Below are 23,445 nucleotides of genomic sequence, written 5' to 3'. Positions count from 1 at the left end.
CTCCATCCTCCCGGAGCTGGGAGGGTGGAAATCAGGGAGCCAAAGGTGGATTGAGTAGTTTCTTTCTATCCCAACAAATAAAAGCCACAGAGGAACATCTCAGATGCTTTCTGGCAGCGGAGAAAGGGAGATGATAAATGCAACACAACCAGTTTTAATCAAGATCAAAGCTGCAGGAGAATGCAGACAGACAGTCTAGACTGCTTTACTTTGAAAGCCTAAGCACATAAAGCAACATCTGCAAAGAACATTAATCACATTTAGTCCACAATCTTATCACCTCCTGAGCAAGCAGAAACAACTTTTCCTCCAAAATCAAAATTATATGTATATGTGTGGCAAGTAGTTTTAATGATCTGTTAAATCAGAGATCCATCAGTGATTACAGGGCTTGTCCTGCTCCCGTTGAAAAACCAGCTCGTGGAATTTTAAAAGCACCTGTGGAGTTCCCTGGATAAAGGATGTGGGCTCAGGGATGGGATGAAGTATTGGTGAGGAAGCCCAGTGAGCAGCAACAATTATTTGGCACTGCTGGGATAAAGTGGGAATTCCCTAAATAGTGAATTAAGTTCTGATTTGCTCTCCTGTATTCAAGGAGTATTTATTGCCTGCTCAGCAGGCAGCAATAAAGTGGGAGATAGCTTTGGGATATGACTCAAAAATAGAAACAATAAACATGAATATTCAGCTTCCTTTCAATTTTCTTCCTATATTTTCTACATTTTTTATGCTGCTCCTCTGTTTTATAGAGGAATTAAAAACTGGAGAGGTGGTGATACAGAATATTTGTGTGATTTAATACATGTCCTTTGATACAAAAATAATCCATTCCTTGTCTATCGTGCTTATGTTCTGGTCCATCCTCTCTTGCATCACTCCCCAGCAATCATTTCATTTCTTTTAATAACAACTTTGCAGACTCACCAGCAATCATGGCATTTATTTTAATAGAAGTGTCTTCCATTGAAGTTTTCCCTCCTGCCAAGGTTTCCACAGGATCTGCCCCAGGATCACACACGGGAGAGACACATCCACCAAAAAAAACCCCATTGTCTCATAACCCCGAGGCAGCAGCTGTGAAAATGAGCCCAAATTGGGGAGTTTGATTCCAAATCTCAGCGTTAAATCTCTCAGTTCTAAAAGCCCCCTGTGAGTAAATCCCTCCCTTCCCCAGGAATCACTGAAAATACTGATTTTTAATATTTCTATCATACCTGGAGGTCAGCAATCCCTCCTCTGGGTCGGTCACCACGCTGCTCCCTGCTCTGATTCCTCACTCCCTCACTGACACAGCATTTGCAGACAAAAAGGTTTATTCTTGGAAGTCCTTTTTCCCCCCCAATCCTTCCCAATTTGTGGCCTCCTCTTGTCAAATGCACAGACAGTTCCCCAGCAGTGCCCCAGTACCATCAGCTCCCCCTGAAAAGTCAATATTTCACTGGAGCACCTGTTTTATTCTCCCTGCACAAGCTCTGCAGTGTTCCTGGAGTGCTGGAGTTCATTTGCCTGAGCTATTTTAAGCATTTCCTATCTTTAGTCCTACTGGCAACACTTTTTTTTCTTTAATTTTTTTTTTTTTAATGTAACTTTAACCTCCTACAAAAAGCAGTTTAACAAAGGGAGACTCTGCACACTTTTTGTGACTCCCACACTCGTGGAAATTTGGAGTGCTCAGAGAAATACCCTCCTATATTATGGTTTAAGTTCATTTCTGGGTGCCACAGCAAGGAAATCTATTTCCTGGGCAGTTTTTCAATTTTCTTACCTCATTCCACCATGATAAGTTAAAAAAAAAGCAACAATTCCAAGTATTTGGGTAGAGAAGGAAATTTTGAAGTGCTGGAAGACCATGCAGAGGCTCCCTCAGACCTTGGCTATTTATCCAAACCCGTGGGATTGGTTTGGACTGCAGAAGGTTTTATTGTGTTTAATTTTAATTAGGTAAATTTGACAGAATAACTAGAACTGGACACTCTGCTTGGTTTGTACCCAGCAAATAAAATTAAGTTTCTATCATAACTGCAGCCACATAAAGTTCAATTTTTATTATGACACCTCATGGAATTAATTTTATATATTCTATTCTTTAATAAGAGAAGAAATGAGGCTGTGGCTGAATAAATCCTGACAGTTCTCACTCAACTTCCAGTGGAAAACACCTATAAAGACCAGGGATGACTCAGGGATTCAGGAGGAAACACCACCACAAACAAAAGCTTTCAGGTGGGAGTTCTGCACTTGCCACCACAAGTTAATTTGCCTTCTAAATTTAGCTCCCAATTAAGGAAATGACATCAGGTGATCTGAAATCCAGCAGGCACTTTAGGATATGATTTTGCCCTTTTTCTTCTTCTTCTTCAAGAACACATTTAAAGCCAGAAGGTGAATGTTGGTGCTACATGAAAAAGCCTCTTGACACCTTGACAAAGTAACAGCCTTAAATTTGGTGATTAAAAGCCCAAGATGCATGGTAGTAAAATGGTGTTCCCAAAACATGTTTTCCATAGGTACTCCCTGCCCAGAGGGTGTGAATCCCAGGGTGTGAATCCCTCCTCTCCCTCAGGAAGAGGACAAAGATGACCATAATAGTCCACTGGTTTATTTGGGACAGACCTGCCAGACAGGCCCAAAAACACCCCTAAGAAATTACCAAATATCAGACACTGTCAGCAGGAGAGGAAAAGGACAATTCTATCAGCCAAAAGATTCCAAAAAAAGAAATTTAAGCTGCAATTCTATTAAATTCACACAAATTCACCAGACCTTCCCAACTCTGCCTTAAGCCAGGACAGAAGTGATGTGGCTGGTCACAGTAATGCAGGATCCCTCAGAAACAGCATTCCACCCCCTGAGGAAGAGGCAAGGAATATCTCTTCATGGACTGTACCATGGGATAACACTCAATAATTATGCTGAGTTCTGGATTTCACAGCATTTTGGAAAATCAGACTAACCCTGTGTCAATGAAAGCAGCTACTCAAGGAGTCCTGTGCCAGCACAAGGTGCAAAAGATGAAGGAACTTTTCAGACCATTCAATTATCTGGGTGAGGGAATTAGAGAGCCAGAATTTTAACCCACAGGTTATCAGTGCCTGACTCTTAATACCAGGGAAAAGAAATCTGGACTCGAGTACAGGAGTACAAACCACACATCAACCAGTTGGGATCTGTTTTGCTCAAGCAACGTTGGTGACAAAGGACTCCAGACAGCAAAGCAACTTGAGGGAGCCCAGGACAGCCAGTGTGGCTCAGCCCATGCCATGTGCCATGTCCTCATTGCCACTGGGACCAAAGTCACCTGGAAGGAGCAGGTTTGGAGCCAGCACGTGACACAGAATGTGCTGACAGGGTGTGAGGAGAAGCCAGACTTTGACCCTGCCTGGGATGGAGGAGACCAAGCCAGCGGGGCAGATTCACCCCCCAGCACTTGTGGGATCCCCCCAGAGCCTTCACTGCTCAGCCCCTGCCTCACCCACACCCCCTGCCCCCCACAGAACCCTGGAGGGCTCCGGGAGGGAATCCCGGCGGGAGCTACAATTTAACTTCCCAAACCCAGGGGGAAGCAGAGCTCAGAGTGGACTTTGCACAGGACACCAAGTGCTGAGTCAACTCCCTCCCTCCTGCCAGGCCCAGCTGTGGAAACCCAGCCCGGGGAGGGGGAGGACCACTCCCTTCAGCAGGAATCACAGGAGGGAAAGGGAATCTCCAGAGCAAGGAACACTTCAATGCTGCCCCCTCAACACCCCCCCAATTGCTAAGTGCAAACACTGGGGCTACAACTGTTGTCCTGTTTGGAAAGGACGAGGAAACAAATGTGTCCAAACACATCCAAGGCTTGGGAAGCAGTCTGGAATTAAGCTGCCAGCTCAGCATAAACACAGGTCAGCCTAATTTTCATCCCAAATACCCTTTTGAGGAGAATGTCTCAGAGGCATCGGGAGCTGCAGGTTGGACTCGAGGCTTTTGGCAGGAGCATTGGGCAATCAGGGAGGATTTGATCTGGAAGGTCCACCCAGAGCAAGTTTAATCACCTCTGAACAAACCATCCTCCCTGAATTTGTCCATCTGCGAGATCATTTTTTATCTCCACATGTTCTGAAACACTGAGTTCCACCCTTTCATTATCCATCATTAGTAAATGTACTTTTTTTCTGTTTAAAGTACCTTCATCAATCATTTCAGGGGGTTTGATGTGAAGCAGCTGGCCGGGCTGAGCAGGAAGAAAAGACAAGTTATCAAGGTCCTCAGCCCCAAAAAGCAACCCTAAAATATATTGCCATGGTTATCAGCCCGAGGTAGGATGTTGGAGTGGATTGGGATGGAGAAATTACAGGTACTCAGCAGTATGTGGGTTACTCACTTCAAATTCCCAACCTGATCTAAAAAGGAATGATGCTTAAAAGCCACATCATCCAAGTGTGATGCTTGGAATTCTTAGGATACTTTAAAAGAACTCAGCAGATTTCAAGTTGTTGACATTTGGTAAAGTTATATATGTGCTCATATGGGACTTTTATTCTTAGTTATTAACAGCCCAAACCATGCATTTTTTCATTAGTAAAATAAGACTTTTCAGGTGTTAAGGACAGAATGATGATGTATTTCTAAGGCTTTGTTTTCTTTAAAATAATCACCCATCTCCACGAGACCGACTCTTCCCTTCTCAAGAGAATTCCAAAGTTGTACTTGGAGTGTTTTACACAGAAATCATAAACACGAGTTTAAGGGCTTCTGCTGCCAGATGTCTTTGCTGCTCACACACAAACAGGTGTTCCCCTTGTCACAGCTGAGGAATCCACTCAGCAGTAAATCCTCCTGGCAGCCCAGAACACCAGAGCTCCACAACTGCACCAAAAAAATGTTATGGGACAAAACTCTCGTGTCTTTTGCCTGTTCCAGGTGTTTTTCCTGCAGCAGTCCATGAGTATTTAGATGGGAATGCAAAAAGCTGGAGCATCGACAGGAGAACAGCTTTTAAAAATGAGAAAACAAATTGTCTGCTTTTAATTTTGGGGTTTTGGTTTGCTTTGGGGTTTTTTGCTTTGTTTCGGGGTTTTTGTTTGGTTTTGGGGTTTCTGTTTGGTTTTGGGTTTTTTATTTGTTTGGGGGCTTTTTTGTTGTGTTTTTATTTTGATTTTTTTTCCCTCAGGACAATGATTACCTCCTGACAGCCAACACACCAACACATTTGGTAAATCAGTGGCCAAACAGCAACAGTGACTCAACTTTCCAGTGCAGCAGCCTCAGGAGTGGTTAATTCTGTCCTACCAGGAGCAGCAGGACTGGTGTTATGGAGACCACACATGGAATCCCAGGCTTTTCTGAGCCACCTTGTAATAAAAACTTCCTTGAAAACCAAGGCAAGCAGGATCCTGACACCTCCCTTCCCCCAGCCAAGGTGGCTGCAACATTCCAGCTGCCTTAGTCCTCTCTTACAATGTTTGTTTAACCAATGGCTGTTTACACAGAGATTCCAAGATTGGCAATGCCCTGAACTCCCAGGATCCCGGTTCCCTGCTGGGTCAGAGGAGAAATTCAGGCCTGGTGCCCACAGAGGCTGGAATTGCCCTCAGCACCTCAGGAGGGAACAGGGAGCACACACAGAAGTTACATTTCTACAGTGGTGTCTCCAGCCCAGCCCGTCCTTCCCAGGCTCGGGGCCACCTCCTTCAACTACCAAGAGTTTTTTTAAGGATTCCACTTCCCAGAGAAGAGCTCTCCAGTACAAGGCAGCTACTGGCAACTCCATACAAAAGCTTTTTGTGTGGAAGCTCAGCAGTTCCCAAAGCGGGCCCAGGCTTCAGGGACCTCGTCGGCCCCAGAGTGGTTTGATCTCCCAGTGCTGAGGATCATCTGACCAGGGAAGGTCAGTCATTCCCTTCCCTTTGCCTCAGTCTACAAGCCCATGGCAGCCCACATCAATCCAAGGGCTCTTCCTCCTTTTCCTGTACAAATCAGCTGTTCCCAAGTGCCAGCCTGGCTGAGAACTAGTTGAACAACAAGAAGTAACCCACTTCCTGCATATAATGTTCTGGATTTGCTTGGAAGGGGATAGGAAGAGTGTGGGACCAAACTTCTCTCTCTGCTTCCACTGCCATTATCTCCATCTTTCCTCCAGAATTTTCCAGACAAGGTACTTTAGTTCCTAAAATTCCAGAAAGACTCCTCCAGCAACAAATAACCAAAGTCCTTTTTGGGGACTGGCAGGTGGGGTGGAGATTCTGTTGAGCTGAATAAAAAGGTGAGCTGGCAAAGGTAAGTAAGAAAGGAATGTTATGGATCCCAGGAATAAACAGCCTTGCTAGAGGAAAGGTGGGGGGAAAGAAGAAAACATTTGGGCCTCTGTTCTCCAGTGGTGGCAGGTCACTGTTGATGCCCTCAGCAGAATCCAGCCCCTCAAGGAAGGAAGGGTTTAAAGATTAAGACAAAGCAACTTAAATATCCCAGTTAACTGGAAGCAGCCAAAGGAACAGGATGCTGGGAATTGCAGTCTGGGCCTTGGAATATTTGCTTGTCTCTTCCCTAAAAGGGAGGCAGTTTTGGGCTGAGCTGAGCTGACCATGGCAGGGAAGAAACACATCAATGACATGTTTCATCCAACATATAAAGTGAGATTTGTCCATTTTTTGGAACCTGCTCTAGACTTCTGGCCGTGCTTTATGCAGAAATGTCACAATACTGCTACTGGAGATCAATTTATCTCTCTTTTGCTGCCCATGCCTGGATTTGAACACACCAGAAATCCTCAAGCAGCATTTGAGGGAAGGTTCAAAGCAACCCCGAGGCTGATTTCACACTGCAGTGCCACCAAAGGCTGAGGAGTTCAGGTGGTGGCCCAAGGACCTGGTCAGCAGCTGAACTCCAAGTACCACAATCTCATCCTGATCTCTTCTTTCCAGACCGTGCCCTGATGTTTGGAAGATATTCCTGGTTTATGGCTTTTGTCAGTTTATAACTGAAATGGCACCAACATGAGAACTCCTGACAAGTGTCCTGGTCCTTTCACACTCCCCTGGCAACTGGAAGATGCTGCTGAGATTGAGATTTCTCAGCCCAGGGACACAGATCCAGAACTGCTCCAGGCTGTTCAACTGAGATGTAAAACCCCCAGATCAGCCTTTGCTTGTAAACATGACTCTTGATGCTGTGTTTTGATTCAGTATGGTCAGGCATTATCAAATATTATCAGTATTTGAAGGACCTCACCTACGTTCTCCCCTCATCATTTCCAGCCCCTTGAGTGATTCTGATCCCCCTGGATCAGAATTTTGCCAGAGTCTTTGCACAAAGTCTCCTGCTGACCTGCTCAGTGTAAGTTTCCAGGAGCACTTGCAGTTAAAATGTAACACAAGTTGGACATCGCTAAGACTATGTTGCAAACAGCCTTTCCAAAATGTTTTCCTAAGTTTGGGATGCAACTTGTATTGTATCAGCCACTCTGTGACTGTGTCAGTCCCAACCTTCTGTTTGGTTCCCACCTCACTGTTCCCAGCGAGATAAAAGGGAATTTGGTCACCTGTTCCTTTGGATCATGGAATCACAGAATGATCTGGGTTGAAGAGACTTAAAAGATCATCTCATTCCACCAGCCCAGGTTGCTCCAAGCCCCATCCAACCCGGCCTTGGACACTTCCAGGGATCCAGGGGCAGCCACAGCTTCTCTGGGCAACGACACGAAGGTATTTAAAAAGCAAGGGAAGAGAACAAAATCCTGTGAGAACAGGAGTGCACTGAGAACCTTGGAAAAACTCTGGAAAAGACAACCAAGTTCTTTTTAAAGATGCAGGGTTTAAAAATGATAGTTAACTGTGTCATGTTCCTGTTCTCACCCAACACAGAGAACAGCTCCACTCACCAACACTGTGTCCTTTTCCCTGGGTAATTCTCTTCCCAGGACAATTCCTGCCAGCCCTGAATCCCACCCATCTCTTCCCTTGCTCCATCCCCTTTTAACCCAACTCTTGCCCTCATTTTAAACTGACTGCAGAAAGCTACTGGCCCTTTTTTCCAAGTCCCTTTTGCTGCTTTAGCAAGCTGGAGGAGCCTAGCCCAAAGTCTGAACCCAGAGTGAGGGGGTGAGGAAGAGGAACTGTCTCCCTGTTCCCTGATCAGCTTTTCTCAAAATCCTACAAGTGAAACAAGCCCTCTGGACAAGCAGAAGGTAATTAAGTGGGGTTTGAAGCTGCCTGAACAATGAACAGAAGGGAACAGCGTTGGACTGACTTTGGATAGGAGGAGGACAGTGGGAAGATGAGTTCAGATGAAGAAGAGCTCAGGTCAACTGGAGCTCCCCCTCCAGAATATCCTTTGTCAGCATACAAATATCCCAAAAGTTTAGCAAGTCCCACCAAATTCCACCAGGCATTTTCTGGACTCTGGCACATTAAGAAAAGGGAACGGGTCATTTACCTCTTCCCTCACGTCTTCCCTGGGAATGGAAGAGCTTCCAACACCGTCATATTTATAATAACACTGAGAGAAACAGCCCTGGGATTATTAAATTTCCGAGAAATATTTTGGCAAACAGTATTTTAGAAAATTAATTGGCCTTTATTCATCATCCATCCCGATGTTTTTAAGGCCCTGGAAAAGTACAGCCCCGTTGGAGCACCGGGATTTTTCATGGGGGATTCACTCCATGGCCAGTGGAATGAAAAAAAAGAAAAAAATCCCCTTCTCACAAGTTATTCCTGGTTCCACACCTTGGTTTTAATACATTTATGGCACATGGAAAGCAGTCAGGAGCTCACAACTCACCTGGATTATTCTAAATGGGCAAAGTTAGATGAGGCTTCATTTGCTGGGGTCTGTCCCCACCCAGAGCCACAACCTTAAGTTAAATAAAACACAATCGAGCCATTAACGTTTTTAAAAGCCATTTAAGATAATCTTTTTGACAGGCTTTGTGTTAAATTTAATGAAATTCAATTATCCCCGGGGACAGCTTGCAAAACAGACCCTTTGTAAAATTAAAGATCAGAGAATCCAAATGAAAAATGAAAAATATTTAACCAGTGGTCTTTTCTATGTTACTTTTAAAGCAGCTTCATAAACAAATGAAAAAATAAGTAAACTAATTCCTTATAAAAAGTACAGTAACTGAAACAATTGTGTGCCACCCTGCAACTTTCACAGCCTAAATATTTTTCAACCCTGAAACGCAGAAATATTTAAAGAAAACACTTCCATCATGTAATTGCTGTGAGCTGAAGAGAACTATCTGTACCCTCTGCTGACAAACACCAGCAAAAAAAGTCTAAAATTAACAGTTACTGCAAAGTTTAATTTTGTCTCCTACACTTAACACTGCACCTCAACAACAAAATTAAACCACTTCCCTGTTTGTGTGGCAATTCCTAGAAGGAAACATGTTTTTCATGTTAGAAGGCTTGATGAAATGATTGGTTAGATTTAAAACCAGATTGAATTACTGAAATCCAGGTATTCCAAACACAGCTGAGGGAATAAAGACCACTGTGATGATTTAGGCAGCATTTGAAGGCTGGAGATTAGTGTTATCTAGGTGAGATAAGAACTCTGGATCTGAAAAAATAAGGTCAGGCTTCACTTAGGAAAAGAAAACCCCTTTAAATCCCAAGTTGGTGAGGCACCAAAAGGCAGGAAGGTGCTGGAACACAGTGAAATCAGCTGGGAGAGCAAAGAGATCTGCTGATAGAGCTGGGGTGGGAACACAACTGCTCCCTAAGGGACAGGATGTCCCTCAAGGGCTCCCCCAGGACCCAGCCAGGGTCAGACCTTCCTGGGTGCCTGGAGGAGGTGGGAACATCCCAGGGATCTGCAGGCAATGCCAGAGGTGGGGGAGCTCAGGGGTAGGGATGTCATTCCAGGCAGACCAGAGGCCAACAGGAATGTCATGGAAGTCACCCATGATGTCCTGGGCCTTGGGGACAGAGCAGCCTCTGCACCAGGAGCAGTGGTGGCTGCAGACTGGGCACAGCTCTGCTGGGAAGGACCTGGAGCTTTGGTGGGCACTGCACTGGACAGGAATTCCAAACAGGACAGCCCCGTTTCCATTCAGAGCCCTGAGGTGACATTAAAACCAGGCAGACAGAGATGAAAGTTTGGTGCTGCATCCAAACTTCCAGTACTCATCTAAAATAAAAATTCAGCTTTAAACAGGAAGTAGGGAACTTTTTTCTCCCAATTCTGTCTCTACACTGTAGATCAAACTGTTCCCTGGCCCTCGGGCCACGGTCACACACTGAGCACATCCCTTCCCCAGAGCACCTGGAACACCTGGCCACGGAGCTGCTCCTCAGGGCTCCATGGGATGATGGCCCCCTGCTCCCAGAGCAGGTTATGGGTTGGTTTGGGTTTGGATTTCAGGTTGCTCTTTTGTAAGTGGGACAGCCTGACACAAGCTCCGAGCTGCACCCGGTGCAAACCACGCTGGTGTTTTCCCGGCACCCACTCCAGGCTCCCAGGCAGGAGAGGAGGGAATGCTGGAGAGCTGAAGCTGAGGGAATGCTGGTTCAGTCCTCCTGGCACTGCCCCCCTGCCTGCACCACCCCTCAGTGCTGGGTGGCAGCTCATTAGACACCACTTGGCACAAGCTCCAGCGCTGCCAGGGCTGCCCTGGGAGCAGAGAGGGATTTGTGTTCCCTCTGCAGCTCCTTTCCCTGGCAATCCAGACACACTCACACAGAGGAGCCACGGATCAGCTCTAAAACATCCTTCAGAGCTAAACTCAAGCCTATTAAAAAAAAAAAAATCAAACTCAATCCCTCAGCTGCTTTACCCCTTCCCATTTTTTTCCCCCCTAGAAAATCAACCAACCAAAATTTCCAGAACAAACAAACCAACCCCTTGTGTGTTGACTCGCCCTCATAAAGAGTTTGGCATCTGTCAGAAAACACACAAACACCACTCTAAAGTGGTTTTTTTGACCACTTTCTCCCTCCTGCATTTCGTTGTAGCACTCAGTTTTAAAAGTCAATCTGCCACCTTTGCAAGTTAGAAAAATTAATCCTTTTTCTGGTGAAATGGCAGGAAATCATTGACTGGAATGGAAAACACAGGAGGAGTTAAAGCTCTAGAAAAAGCAACACGATTCTGAGCTATACAGACTCTCACAGTTTTCAAAATAACTGTGCAGCCACTTTCTGCAAACAAAACCTTCAGGTTAAATTGTCTTAAGCAACTTATCAGGTATCAGCTTTTAATGGTGTCAGTGGGCAGAATTAAAGCAGCAAAACTTCACTCATTTGCTGCCAGCGTTGCAGAGACAGTGGAACCTTCCCAACTGGGAGAACAGCCTCATTTAGGCACAAACCAAAAGGAGAGCAGACAGCAAAACCCAAATTGCATTGTAATTCCCACATACAACTTTGTTGTAAATGCAACACACTGTTCATTTTCTTAGTTTCAGCTCTGTGGACGACTTCAGGAAGCTCAGAAAACTGAAGGATTTGAGAAATACTGGGTTTTTTAAAGCCGAGATCCAGCGTTTTAGTTCATTATCTACTCCCTCAGTCCGACTCACTGACTGTAGGCAACGTTTCCCTCCTGTAATTAAAGAATTATAAGAGCAGGGCAAAGCATCCTGGCATTTCTCACATGCCCATCACAGTCAGGAATATGCAGGAGTTTGCTTTTAATTGCACTGGGGTTGCAGCATTTCGAACGGAATTACCACCTAATTACAGCTCCAGATAAATCCTCAGAAACACAAGTTTTATCCTAACAAATTAAGGAATGTCAGGAGGTGGTATCCAGCCATTTAAATGATTTCAACAACATGTTGCTGTCGAAACTGTTGCCAACTAATGGTGCCCAAACATCACAGGAAGGCCGTGCCAGTGCAGCTTAATAGTTACCAACAAGCTGCTTGGTGAAATTAATCACAATTTTGGACTGACTCTGCATCCTGGTGATTAATTAATTTATTTTTAATCTGAAACAGGTTATCCTGCACCAATTTAAGCAGAAACACCAGCACTACCACAGGGGGTTTTTAGGATTGGGTAATACTTAATTTACCCTGGAACACTGAGTTGGCATCCCAGCCCAGGGCTCCTGTTTTCCCCTGCCAGGCTCCAAAGTCACCGGGATTTGGGGTTTCCAGCGTCACTCGGACCTTCCCTGGCACCAACACAATTGGAAGTGTGTCCCTTGCTCATTTTCTCCCTGAGAGGAATCCCAGCCCAGTTCATTAGGAGAACCCTAACAAAGGAAGCAGAGAGGTAAAAGCCCCCCCGGCCCCGCTCATCCCTCTCGGACCGCGAGCGGAAAACGGGATTAATTAATCTGGGAGAGCTCCCAACCAGAAGGAAGAGAAGGTACATTCTGTCACTGAACTACTTGGGGAATAACTGAGGGGTTTGTACCCACCTCTGGTCAGGTGCTGTCCCAAAGCAGGACCTCCACACCCAGCCTGAGATGATCCCATCCCAACTCCCCTCCAGCTGCTCCCGCCCGCAGGAACAGGTGGGATTCCCACAAATGCTCCCCTCATTTCCAAGGGTTTTTCTAATCCCTCTGACCACATAACCAGAGATTTATGCCTCCAGTTAGGAACTGAACTGTCTATTTTTCTTGTTTCCAGTCACACAGCCTTAGCCAGGAAATCCAGAGGAAACCCAGGAATGTGGATCTTTCTCACCGAGGCTCCCTTGGCTGTGAATCCATGACAATAATTCCTGCCATGGATAAACCCTTCTCTGCTCCCTTTCCACCAGCAGCTGAAGGATTTGATGCATCTAATGCACATTTAGGACTTTTAGCCACAGAGAGATGTCATGTAAACAACAGGGTAGTAAATATTCATTTTCTGTGGGATTAAACCTAAACATGCTCCGCTTTTTCCAAGGAAAAACCTCCACCACCACACAGACACTGTGGGGAAAGAAGACAAGAGATGCCACAAAGCCACTGCCACCCCATAACACTCCCATTTCCATATGGAAATAAGAAGATGTGCCCAATTTCGAGCACCCAGGCAACAAAACCCACATTAAGATTCCATCTCCCGAGAAAACTCGGCTGTAAAATCCGTAATTTTCCTGATCTTTTGAAGGAGTTCTCATTTGCAGCAACATCAGAGAGCCAACAGCCCATGGATGCTCCCATCCAGCTCCAGCAGGCATTTGCATTAATCTGCTTTTGGTTAATTAAGTGGTGGAAAAGCATCTCCCCCCTCACCCAGAAATCTCTTCCACGCTCAGACTTCCCTGTCAAAACCTCCCTCTTTTTTTCCAGCCTGGAAAAAACTACAAGTGTAGAAGGCTAGAAGGAAAAAAAGTAGGAATGAAAAACACTGGAGTTACTGTTATTTTTCCCCACCTACCTAGAACTAATGATACGACAAAAAATAATGTCTGTGGTTAAACACAGAAGAAAAAAAAAGTTATTTATTTGTCCTTATTTACACATCAGCCAAACCCATCACCTAAGGAATTTTGAGCCCATCACCTAAGGAATTTTGCCCCCTAATTCCAGAAAGGTGGTGGAAAAAAAAGGTATTCAAATGCTCTCCACTAAAACCAGCTGAAAACTATTCTTCAGTAATTATCTCCTGCACCCCCAGAGAGCACAAAGCAGCTTTTCCCTACACACAGAACACCTGCCCACCAACTCAGAGCATCCAGAATTAGGAAGATAAACTTATTTAAGCTTTATTTATGAGCAAGGACTTGTGTCTGAAGGGTAGATAAAGCAAATAAACTCCTGACAGCAGCATCTCTGGGAACATTTGTAAAGCAGAGCATCACTAAATGATGCTCTTATATTGCACTGGCACAAGCACAGCTCTTGCCCATCACCCAGAAGGATTCAGGGCTTGTAAATGTTAAGTATTAACAGTCAGAAATAGTTAACAGCTTCTTGCCCTGTAATCAGGTAGAATATCAAACTCTACATAAAGGTATCTATGTTTGAAAACAGAATTAAGTAGGTTTACAAGTCCTGCTCTCACCAGTGCTGGGGTATTGCCCAGTGATAACACGTTTAACATAAAAATAATATGAAATCAATATAAAAAAGTGTACACTCTCATAAAAAAAAAAAGGAATTTTGAGCAGGATTTTACTGCCAAAGCCCCACTAATCTGAAGTGGTTTATTGCCCTGCCTGTGCAATAAAGTGAGGAGGGTCCAACCACAGGAACACACAGCAGAGACAAACCCACAGACACTCCCAAACCTTCAGCAGGGTTTTCAAGGGCTACCAAGCTAATTATGAAATTAATAATGACTAAAAAGAAAGTTACACCAGTAAAATTAAAGGAAGAAGTCTCACTTTCCCCCCCCCAGATTCCCTTAGAACACCCAACCAATCCAGGTTCTGAAGTCACAGCAGGATCTCGGGATTTACAGTTCTAGTTATTATTTTTTTGTTTGGGGAGGGGGAAGATAAATTTTAAAAAAGTAATTTCCCTGATAATAAACAGTGTGAGACAGGAGAAGAATAAATTAAAAACCAGAGAACAAAACAGAAAATGCTGCTTCAACTACAAAGGTACCTTTGCCAGGCCTTTTCCTTCAGCAAAATCCCTCAAGACCTTGTGAGTGGCTTGAGAGTGATGTGGCATCAGGAGAGACAGAGAGGACCAAGGCTTGTCTGATGTGGATTCTTTTGCTCACAGGTGATTTTTAGCACGATTTTAGCTTAAATGAGCTGTAAAAAATATAAGTCTTGCCCCTTGCAAAGCTCAGAGCTGCAGAAGTACTTTGAGGATGGACCACCCAGGCACCAAAGGCGGAGCAGGTAGAAGGAAAGAAAGGATGTTTAGGGAAATAAGGAGCTTAAGAGTAACAAAAGGAAACGGGAGGTGTTGAACTGTAGCACCCATAGAAGATCAGGGTTGAAAACAATCCACTGCTTCAACATCTCCCCCACTTTCAGCTGCACGGGGTGTATGCTCCAAAAAATGGGAGCAGATGATGAAAGCACACATTCTCTGCTCCCGAAATGTCACAAAGCCCAGCTGAGCAACCACCACAAACACCGGAGAGCACAAACACCCTTCCTTGGGGAGGGGAGGACACAGATAAATATCTGGAGAGAACCTTCTCTGGTGAACGAGCTGTTTTAGTTACTGTTTTCCTGGCTAAGCTCACCCCCAATGTTGCCTCGCCTATAGCACAGGAAGCTCGTTCAGAAGTATTTTATTATTCCTTCAGGACCTTCTGTTCCCTATTAAATCAAAACCACACGCAGGTTTATCTCAGAAGTGTATTAGAGGGCACAAGGAGAACCTTGACCCGGGCACTTTGTTTTCACGTTGAGTTAATGTGCATTCATCTCATCCTCCAGGATTACTACAAACCTACACCCACTTCCAGCCGAGCATCTACAAATATTTTAAAGCCTAATAACAACACAGATGCTCTTTTTCAAATATCTTAGTCAGAAGGGGGAAATGTTTTCACTCCCTTAGCAAAGATGATCAGAGCCACTGGAAATTCCTGTCCATTTGCAGGGTTTCACACAGCACTTTGCAGATAGTAAAATAAAATCTCTTTGAACCTGAAGAGGCTTCCACACCCACCAGGCTGCAAAAAAAACCCCACAACAATCTCACAACGTTTTCACCTATTTAAAGAACAGGGGTACTAATTGGCTCTGTAAACATCCGCAGAAAATAGCTGTATATAAAAATAAAGTAAGAAATAACAGCAAAACCGACACCCAAACAGGCCGTGAGGAGCTGGAGACACCGGGGGAGAGGAAAACCAGGTACATCCACACCTGAACTCCAGGATTTCCTCAACCACTGCCAATATTCTAAAATATAGAGCCTGGGCAGGCTCATTGTCAGCCTAAAGACTGGAAAAGAAACTTCTGGTGATGATGATGCGACTTATTTCAGTTTAAAACTCCACCTGACGAATCGGTTCTGACACTACTCATAAAAACGCCTGCACTTCATGCCTAAAATCTTAAATAACCTTCTAATTTTGGTCATAAAACCAACAGCTTGCTGTTGAACTCGTTTACTTTCAGACCCGCAGCAGGACCGCAGACACTCTAAAATTTTAGGCGAGCAGAAAGTAGTTTAGTAATTGTTAAGTACCGGAACACTTAATGTGTAATACTAGAATAACCACCAAAACAGTGTCATTAACACGAGGAGCAGTCCGGAGTGCAGTTTCCTGCTCATTTAGCCAAGATTAATTCTTCACGAGCAAGACAAACATTCTTTCTACCTCACCAAGGACAACCCGAGCAAGAAACGCTGAAGAAAAGTCGGGTTTTTTTCGTTGCTCAGCCTTTCTTTTTAATATGCGTGATGGGTAATGTCAACAAAAATCGCTGTTCTGTGCTCTGGGCAAAAGGATCTTAGAGGGGGAAGAAAGACAGGCAGGGAGAGCAGATGGCACCAAGTCTTCGAGAAATAGGGAGGGAGGGGGGAAAGTTTCCCTACAGAACATATCCCCGAATGAAGAGGAACGCTGCTTGACTTAATCACAGCAGGAAAAGGCCAAAGACACGTATTTTACCGCAAGACAAAACGTTTCGTTTCCAAAAGGGGAATAAAACCCACGAAACCCCGCCAGCCTTGCGGGTGTCCTTACCCTGCCCTGCTGTTCCTCGGGGGTTTTTTTGGGGGGTTTATTCCTGGCGGCGCTGCCCCCTCCTCTCGCAGCGCATCGAGCGCGCACGGAACGGATCGATGGCGCTCCAGACACAAGACTAGACGATCCATTTACCGACCGCAGCAAAAAAAAAAAAAACAACCAACAAACCGTCCTGTTCAGCAAAAAACCCCCCCGCCCTCAGCACCCTGAAATCCTAAAGGGCGGCGTGGCGGGGAGCTGAGCTCGCCTGCTGGCTCTGAGGGTGATAAACAAGTGGATTTCTGCGCGCCCCGCCAGGCTGAAAACCTCCACAGAGCGCTAAATTACACCGAAATAAACTAAATATCCACTCCAAGAGCAAGCAGGGAGTGCTTGTGAAACAGTATTAGGTCCTTAACGGCTCCTAATCGGGGTTTTTTTTGGTGAGACTGATGGGGTTCCGAGCAAAACAGGACCAACAGTTGCCCAACCACTGGTTGCTGCCATCGTTTTCCTCCTGGAGCAGCGTGGGGAAAGTCCTCGCACCCCGCTCCCTTCCCAGCTCCCTTCCCAGCACTCGGAGCTGGCCCTTGGAACTCCAGTTGTGCCGGTTTCAAGAGGGAATTAGTGGTTTTCGCACAGCGAAACATAAAGGGATACAAATTATTGTTTGGAAACCGAAAGCCTGGCTTTTCACCCCAATTCTGTTCGTACATCTCACCCCTGGCTGTCACCAAAGGACGAGCCCGGGCTTTCGCAGCAGCACCTATTCTAAATTAATGAACCATTAACGAAGGTCGACGTTCACCAGTGAATAGTCCCGGAGTAAGAGATCAAACCGAAGCAAAAAGAGCATTTCGGCTGGGTAATTCTTATTTAAAAACACGCCATCCAACACCAGTGACTGCGCTGCCAGATTACTGATGTGACACTAGGTGGTTATGTCTCCACATTTATTCCACACAATTGATCTGAAATCCAAGCGCTGCGCGCGTTTGCAGTGCTTCACGCTATTATATTTTCAAGAATAAACATAAAAGCAGCTTCTGCCTTTGCAGCCAAACGTTTGTCACCTGAAGAAAACGCATTTCTCCTCAGCCCAAGCTTCCAAGGGCTGACCCCAAACCCCTTCCGTTTAAAGCAACAGATCCAAGAACATTCACTTACCTGATGAACAAGAGATAAGAAAAACAGCGAACGCCAACTTAGTAGCAGCTCCCATTTTCCAACGCTGTTAAAACATTTAAGTGACTTTTAAGTATCCAGTTTCCTGGGTCCTGCAAGCTGGAAAAAAAAAAATCTCCCTTCTTGCTGAACCGTTATAAAGCAATTTATAGCAACATCTCTGCAGCAGGTAGTGTTCAGAAAACACTAAAATCAGGTTTGTTTAGACACTGACGACCTCCCCGCGGCTCTTTCTAGAGAGAATCCGGGTCGAGGGAGGGATAAATATATTTGGAACCGTGTTTCAAAACACACGTGTCATTTGGCTTCTGTACAAACGGTGGCAAAATTCAATTCGCAAAAGTAATGCTACGAATCCACTTAAAAAAAAAAAAAAAAGAAAAAAAAAAAACCAAAACAAGAAGAAAATAAGTCAAGAATTAAGCTGCTGGACACGACGAAGTCTCTGAGTCTCCAAGTGTTTTCCACATCAAGCGCCGTGCAGGATCATCCCTCGTGGATGTCGGGGGGTCGGGCCGGGATGAGTCCACACGATGTTTTCGTCCTGCCTCCCCCTCCTCACACACCTTGTAGTGTTTGGGAGAAAAGCAGCTCCATTCCAGTTCCAAACCTCGGGGCGAAGGGAGGAAGTTCTGTCAGTTCCTCGACGAGAAAATAAAAAAACTACCTTAAAAACCAGCCACACGTGGGTTTTCTCTTTAATACCGCTGAGGGATTTCGCGCAGCCCAGCCGAGGAAAAAACCAACAGTTTGGTACCAAACCAACCTTTGGGAAGGGGCAAAGCTCTAGTCCTTGGCCAGGCGGCGAGAGCAGCGCATCCCCCCGGCTCCGCCGTCCTTCTCCAGCGCTCCCGAATCCCGGCAAGATTTCCAATCCTTCTAGGAGATTTCCATCCCCTCCCCCCGCAAAGAGGCTATATTTGGTTTTTTAAACACACGGGAGCGACTGGGGAGGGGGGTAGGAGAAAAAAAAAATAAAATAAAAGAAATGCAGTATCCAGGCGCTGGGGGAGGAGGAGGAGGGTGGTATATTCTTTGTGGCAAATCCTTGCTGGAGCGCCGAGCTTCCTTCCAGGAGAGCTGGGCTTCTTTGGAAGGGAGGAGGCGAGCGGGGCTGTGCCTCACAGGATGAATGGATCCGGGATTCACGGGGCCGGGCTGGATCCACGTTCCTCACGGGGCCGGGCTGGATCCAGGCTCCTCAAGGGTCCGGGCTGGATCCAAGATTCACGGGTCCTGAATGGATCCACGCTCCTCACGGACACATCTCCTCCCGGCCGCCCCGCCGCTGCTCACACGGACCCTCCACCAAACCCACCCCTCCGAGCTCGATCCGGTTGTCGCCTCGTTTTTTTCCTCCTCTTTTTCCTTTTCCTGCGCGGAGCGAGGAGCAGCAGGACACGGCAGGGGCGGGGAGGCAGCGCCTTCCCCCCGCGCCTCCCACACGGCGGAGCGGGGCGCGCTGCCCTGCTCGCCCTCTCCCCTAACTCTGACCCCGGCTCAGCTCCCCGGTCTCCCGGGCGGCGGAGGCAGCGCGGCTCAGCCCAACTTTGTCCCTCCAGCAGTGCAGCTTAGGGGCGGAAAGGCCGAGCCGGGGGGTTCTCTCCGGGCGGCGCCGGCCGTGCCTAGAGCCCGCCGAGCGTGGCTGGCAGCGCAGAACAGCCGTGGGTGCCCCGCTGCCGCTGCTCCGCCGTGGTAATCTCATATCTACCCATTCACCCGAGTGGCGTGCGGAGAACCGGCCCAAGATGGCGGCGCCCGGGCGATTGTTTTTGTTTCCTCTCCGCCTCCCCCTCCTTCCCCGCGGCCGCGGCGGCCGCCGCCGATTGACAGCGGCCCCGCCCAATCGCAGCGCGGCTCTCCACGCCTAGCCCCGCCCAGCCCCGCTCGCTCCGCCTATCGGCGGCGGGGCGGGGCCGGCGTGCGGGAGCGCGCCCCGCCCCTCGCGGCCCGCGCGCGCCGCCTCACGGGCGCGCTCCCGGCCCGCCCCGCCCGCCCCTCAGGGCGCGGCCCCTCGGGCGCCCTCGCCCCGCTCCGCCCCGACCCTCGCCCCGTGTCGGGGGTTCGCCTCCTGCGAGGGGTCGGGGGGCTGTTTGGTGCTCCCGTCCGCAGGTGATGGAGGGAAAACGCCAGTGGGGGCTAATGGTGTCCTGGTTCTGCGTCTCACCCACACCCCAGCCTGGAAGGGGCCATGGAAATGCCCCACAGGTGGCCCTGGCGGGAGCCGCGGCTGTGGGCGCGTTCCTCGGGGGCGTTGGTGGTGTCACAGTGTAGAATGAGGCTCACGGAACGGGTTGGAAGGGACATGAAAGATCATTTCATTCCAATCTTTATGCCATGGGCAGGGGGACACCTTCCACCAGCCCAGGTTGCTCCAAGCCCCGTCCAGCCTGGCCTTGGACACTTCCAGGGATCCAGGGGCAGCCACAGCTTCTCTGGGCAACCTGGGCCAGGGCCTCCCCACCCTCCCAGCCAGCAATTCCTTCCCAATATCCCATCTAACCCTGCCCTCTATTCCCTGTATCCTGTCACTCCATCCCTTATCCAAAGCCCTTCTCCATGTCTCTGGCAGTCTCTCCCCCCAGATACTGGAGGGCACCTGGACCGTGTGTTATGACACTGTCACACCACGAGCCCACATTAAAAGGTGGTTGTTTCTCCCCTTCGTGTCACGTGCAGGCCATTAATTAATTAATTGCTCCGTGCTGCCCTCCCTGAAGGACAGGGTGCTCCCCTGGCGTGGTGGCCGAGCTCCCTGGCACCGGCACCTTGCTCAGCCTCCCCCCAGATCACAACAAACTCCTGTTTCCTATCGTTATTTGTCCCTTGGGCCAGCAGTTCCCAGGATTTATTTGGGCTGAGAGAGCTTTTGGATGTTCCCAAGACAAGCACAGCACTGCACTGTGTGACAGAGGAGGGCAAAACAAAGGGGTTTGTTCTCCAGTGGGCATAAAGCAGTTGGATTTGGGATAGAGGAGGGGCAGAGCAGGATGGATGGATGATTTCCTTCTGTAAATCGTTTGTAAACACTTTGTACCCCTCTACACAGAGCACTTTGCACTAAATCATCCCCCTTGAGGACGGTGGGTCTGTGCCTTCATGAGCTTGGTGTCACTCCCTACGCTTTTTTTAAATGGATGTCATAAAAATGACTTGCCTCTGGATAAAAAGGAAGACATGGCCCTTAGATCCGGAGATCCAGGTGGGAAAGCACAAGGGCCTTGGCACTGGCCTTTAATTTCTGTATCCTATAAAGGCCTGTAATTGCATAAGCAATGAGCACCAAGTTCTCTGAGAACTGGGTATGCTGTTCACTAACCCCAGACAGGTATTGAGTGATTCCAGATTCCTTTTCAAACTGCCCCATGGCACATCCTAAGTTTTTTTTTTAGGGATATGAACACTAAGTGGTACTAAACTGGAAGGAATATTACCTATATTTCCCATATTTGAATATCCAGCTGAGTCAAGGCCGAGTAACGTTGCCAGGCCGTGCTAATTCACAGATCAGAGTTCAGCAACCAGACCTGGTGATCCACCAGGCTTCAGACACCAAGAAAGGCACCTCCTTCAGTCTATTCACATCGAGGTGTCTGCTTGAGGTCTTAATCAGGGCATCCTTGGCGTGTCCCGACACTTCCCAACTGCTAAATTCGTCCAGCCACCGTATTTCTTTTTTATGATCTGAAACATCCCGAGCACAAAACAAGATGTCAGGGCTTGTGCACATCTCGAAGCATCAAGACATGTGGCAACACCTTTTATGCCACCCTTTCTCCAGGTATTTCAGAGTGATTTACAGGCGTTAATTAACGTTAAGCGTTACAACACTCCTGCTTAATCTGGAGGTTTTTAATATTCTTCAATAGCAGAATATTTAAACGTGACCTGTTCTGCAGGTTGGGTTTTCACATGGCTCAGCTGCTTCCAAACACCGGTCATGTTGCCACATGAGCAGGAAATTATAGCTAAAAATATTGCTATTGTGTGTGTGTGTGAATACATAGATATATATATTTATATATGTATGTACTTCCCACTGCAGGTATTTGGCTTAGGGTTTGTTTTTTTTTTTACCCACAGAATGTAAATTATGGTCCATACTCGTATTTTACCGATTATTTCTGATAAAAATAGAAGAAATATGTCACCTGTGTAACACCATTTGCATGGGTGTCACGGTGAGGAGGTGTCTCTTACTCAAGCAGCTTCTTATCCTTGGGCAGGGGTGGGTTTTTTTTGCTGGCAGGATTCCTTTAGCAGAGCAAATCCTTCTGGCCATCCAGGAAATATTACAAACCCAATAACAGTGTGGGGTTAATCTTGTCAATCACCTGTTTATCAGGACCATGGGAATCACCAGTGAAGCTTAATTCTCCCTTTTCCTTCTGAGTTTTGAGGCTGAGTGGGAACCGGTGCTCTGTGAATCAGGATGATCACCTGCATTAGGGATTTGCTCCCATTTAATTGCATTTTTTTTAAAAAAAGGGCGGTTTGGTGCAAATATTGTAGGGAAAGTGCCAACCCTTTTTATGAGATACTTGAAGCAAAATGCTCCAAGGGCTTTGGGCAAGGCTGTTGTTTTATTGCTCGTAAAAGGATGAGTTTCATCCCAAGTAGACACATTAAATGTCAGCACAGTTGCTGTCTGCTCTTTATTTTTAAATGTCTTTCTCATGTGAATTTTTGGGGGTGTTTCCCTTTTTCACCTTTTGGCTCTTCATTTTTTATTTTCCTTTCGCCTTAAAACTCCAGATTTAATTTTTATTTTTTTTTTTTTCCCTTTCCCCCTCTTCCAAGATCAATCTGTCTCTGCATTTTTAATGAATCATTTGCTGTGACATATGAGCACTGAAGACACAGTGTCAGGGACTCAAGCATCTGTGGAGAGCAGGAGGAGCAGCAGAGAGATGAAATGAATGTGATCTTAGCTCCAGTCTTTTGCTCATGTGGGATGGTTCTTTGCCTAGAGGCAGCACAAATATAACTTTCCTTTCAGGGAATAATGAGGAGAATTAAAACCCAGCAATGTCTCATTTTTTTTCCCCTCAGAAATTGAGGATTTGAGGATTTCAGCTGTCCCCACACTCAGCACTGAATCAACAGCCAAGAAGGTAAGAAACTTTTTGTGCAGGACTCATTCACAGCACCTACAAAAGCATTTTGAAGTGGGGTTTGTCATATCAGGAGTAGAACCCTTGGTGTTTTCTCCTTAATCTTCCCTCATGGTATAAAAAATTCTTACACAACCAAACCAAAAAGGACCAAAATGGCAAGGAATTCATCTCTCTCCTCACCAGCCAGCTTGACCTGCCACTGGGAAGAAGTGCAGATACTGGAGGACAGCCTAAATTAAAAATAAAAATAAATAATTAAAAGCAACTGCTTTAAAGTATTTTTAGTTTCATATACATAACTTATGTGGAACTCATAATATTCCAAAAGAGTTTTAATACAAATTTCCAGTTTTATTGCAGTGGACAGATAATAAAATTGCTACAAATTATTCATTATTTTGTGCTTTTGTACTCTGTCCCAAAACTATTGAGGTGCTTTCCAGTTATATGGATAGCACAGCTTTAAACCATGAGAAAATGTGGAATTAATTCAACCTTTGGAATGCTGAGGAACTGAAACCCAAAGCTTGCACAGTGAAATACCTGCTGAACTCAGAACCCTGTTTTGACCATTACCAAAAATTACAAATGGGCAGAATTTCCCTCTCTCATGTTCTGTAAATCTGT

The 23,445-nt window shown here is 46.4% G+C and overlaps 1 protein-coding gene across 2 annotated transcripts in view; it reads right to left on the bottom strand.

Annotated features, from left to right (window-relative positions):
• ACVR2A (activin A receptor type 2A) overlaps window positions 1-19,498 on the bottom strand; it is a 49,426-nt gene extending 29,928 nt beyond the window's left edge. The window contains exon 1 of one of the 2 annotated variants that reach the window (XM_064661664.1): window positions 17,684-19,498. In XM_064661664.1, coding sequence (XP_064517734.1) covers window positions 17,684-17,738 — 55 coding nt within the window. In that variant the 5' untranslated portion in view covers window positions 17,739-19,498. The remainder of the gene's footprint in view (window positions 1-17,683) is intronic. The other variant, XM_064661665.1, reaches the window with a different exon arrangement.
• Window positions 19,499-23,445: the final 3,947 nt, after the last annotated feature.

Source organism: Pseudopipra pipra, chromosome 7 (genome assembly GCF_036250125.1).
Source record: "Pseudopipra pipra isolate bDixPip1 chromosome 7, bDixPip1.hap1, whole genome shotgun sequence".
Taxonomy (NCBI): Eukaryota; Metazoa; Chordata; class Aves; order Passeriformes; family Pipridae; genus Pseudopipra; species Pseudopipra pipra.
Note: the sequence above shows the minus strand (reverse complement) of the source record. Positions and strands in the feature narration are given on the sequence as shown.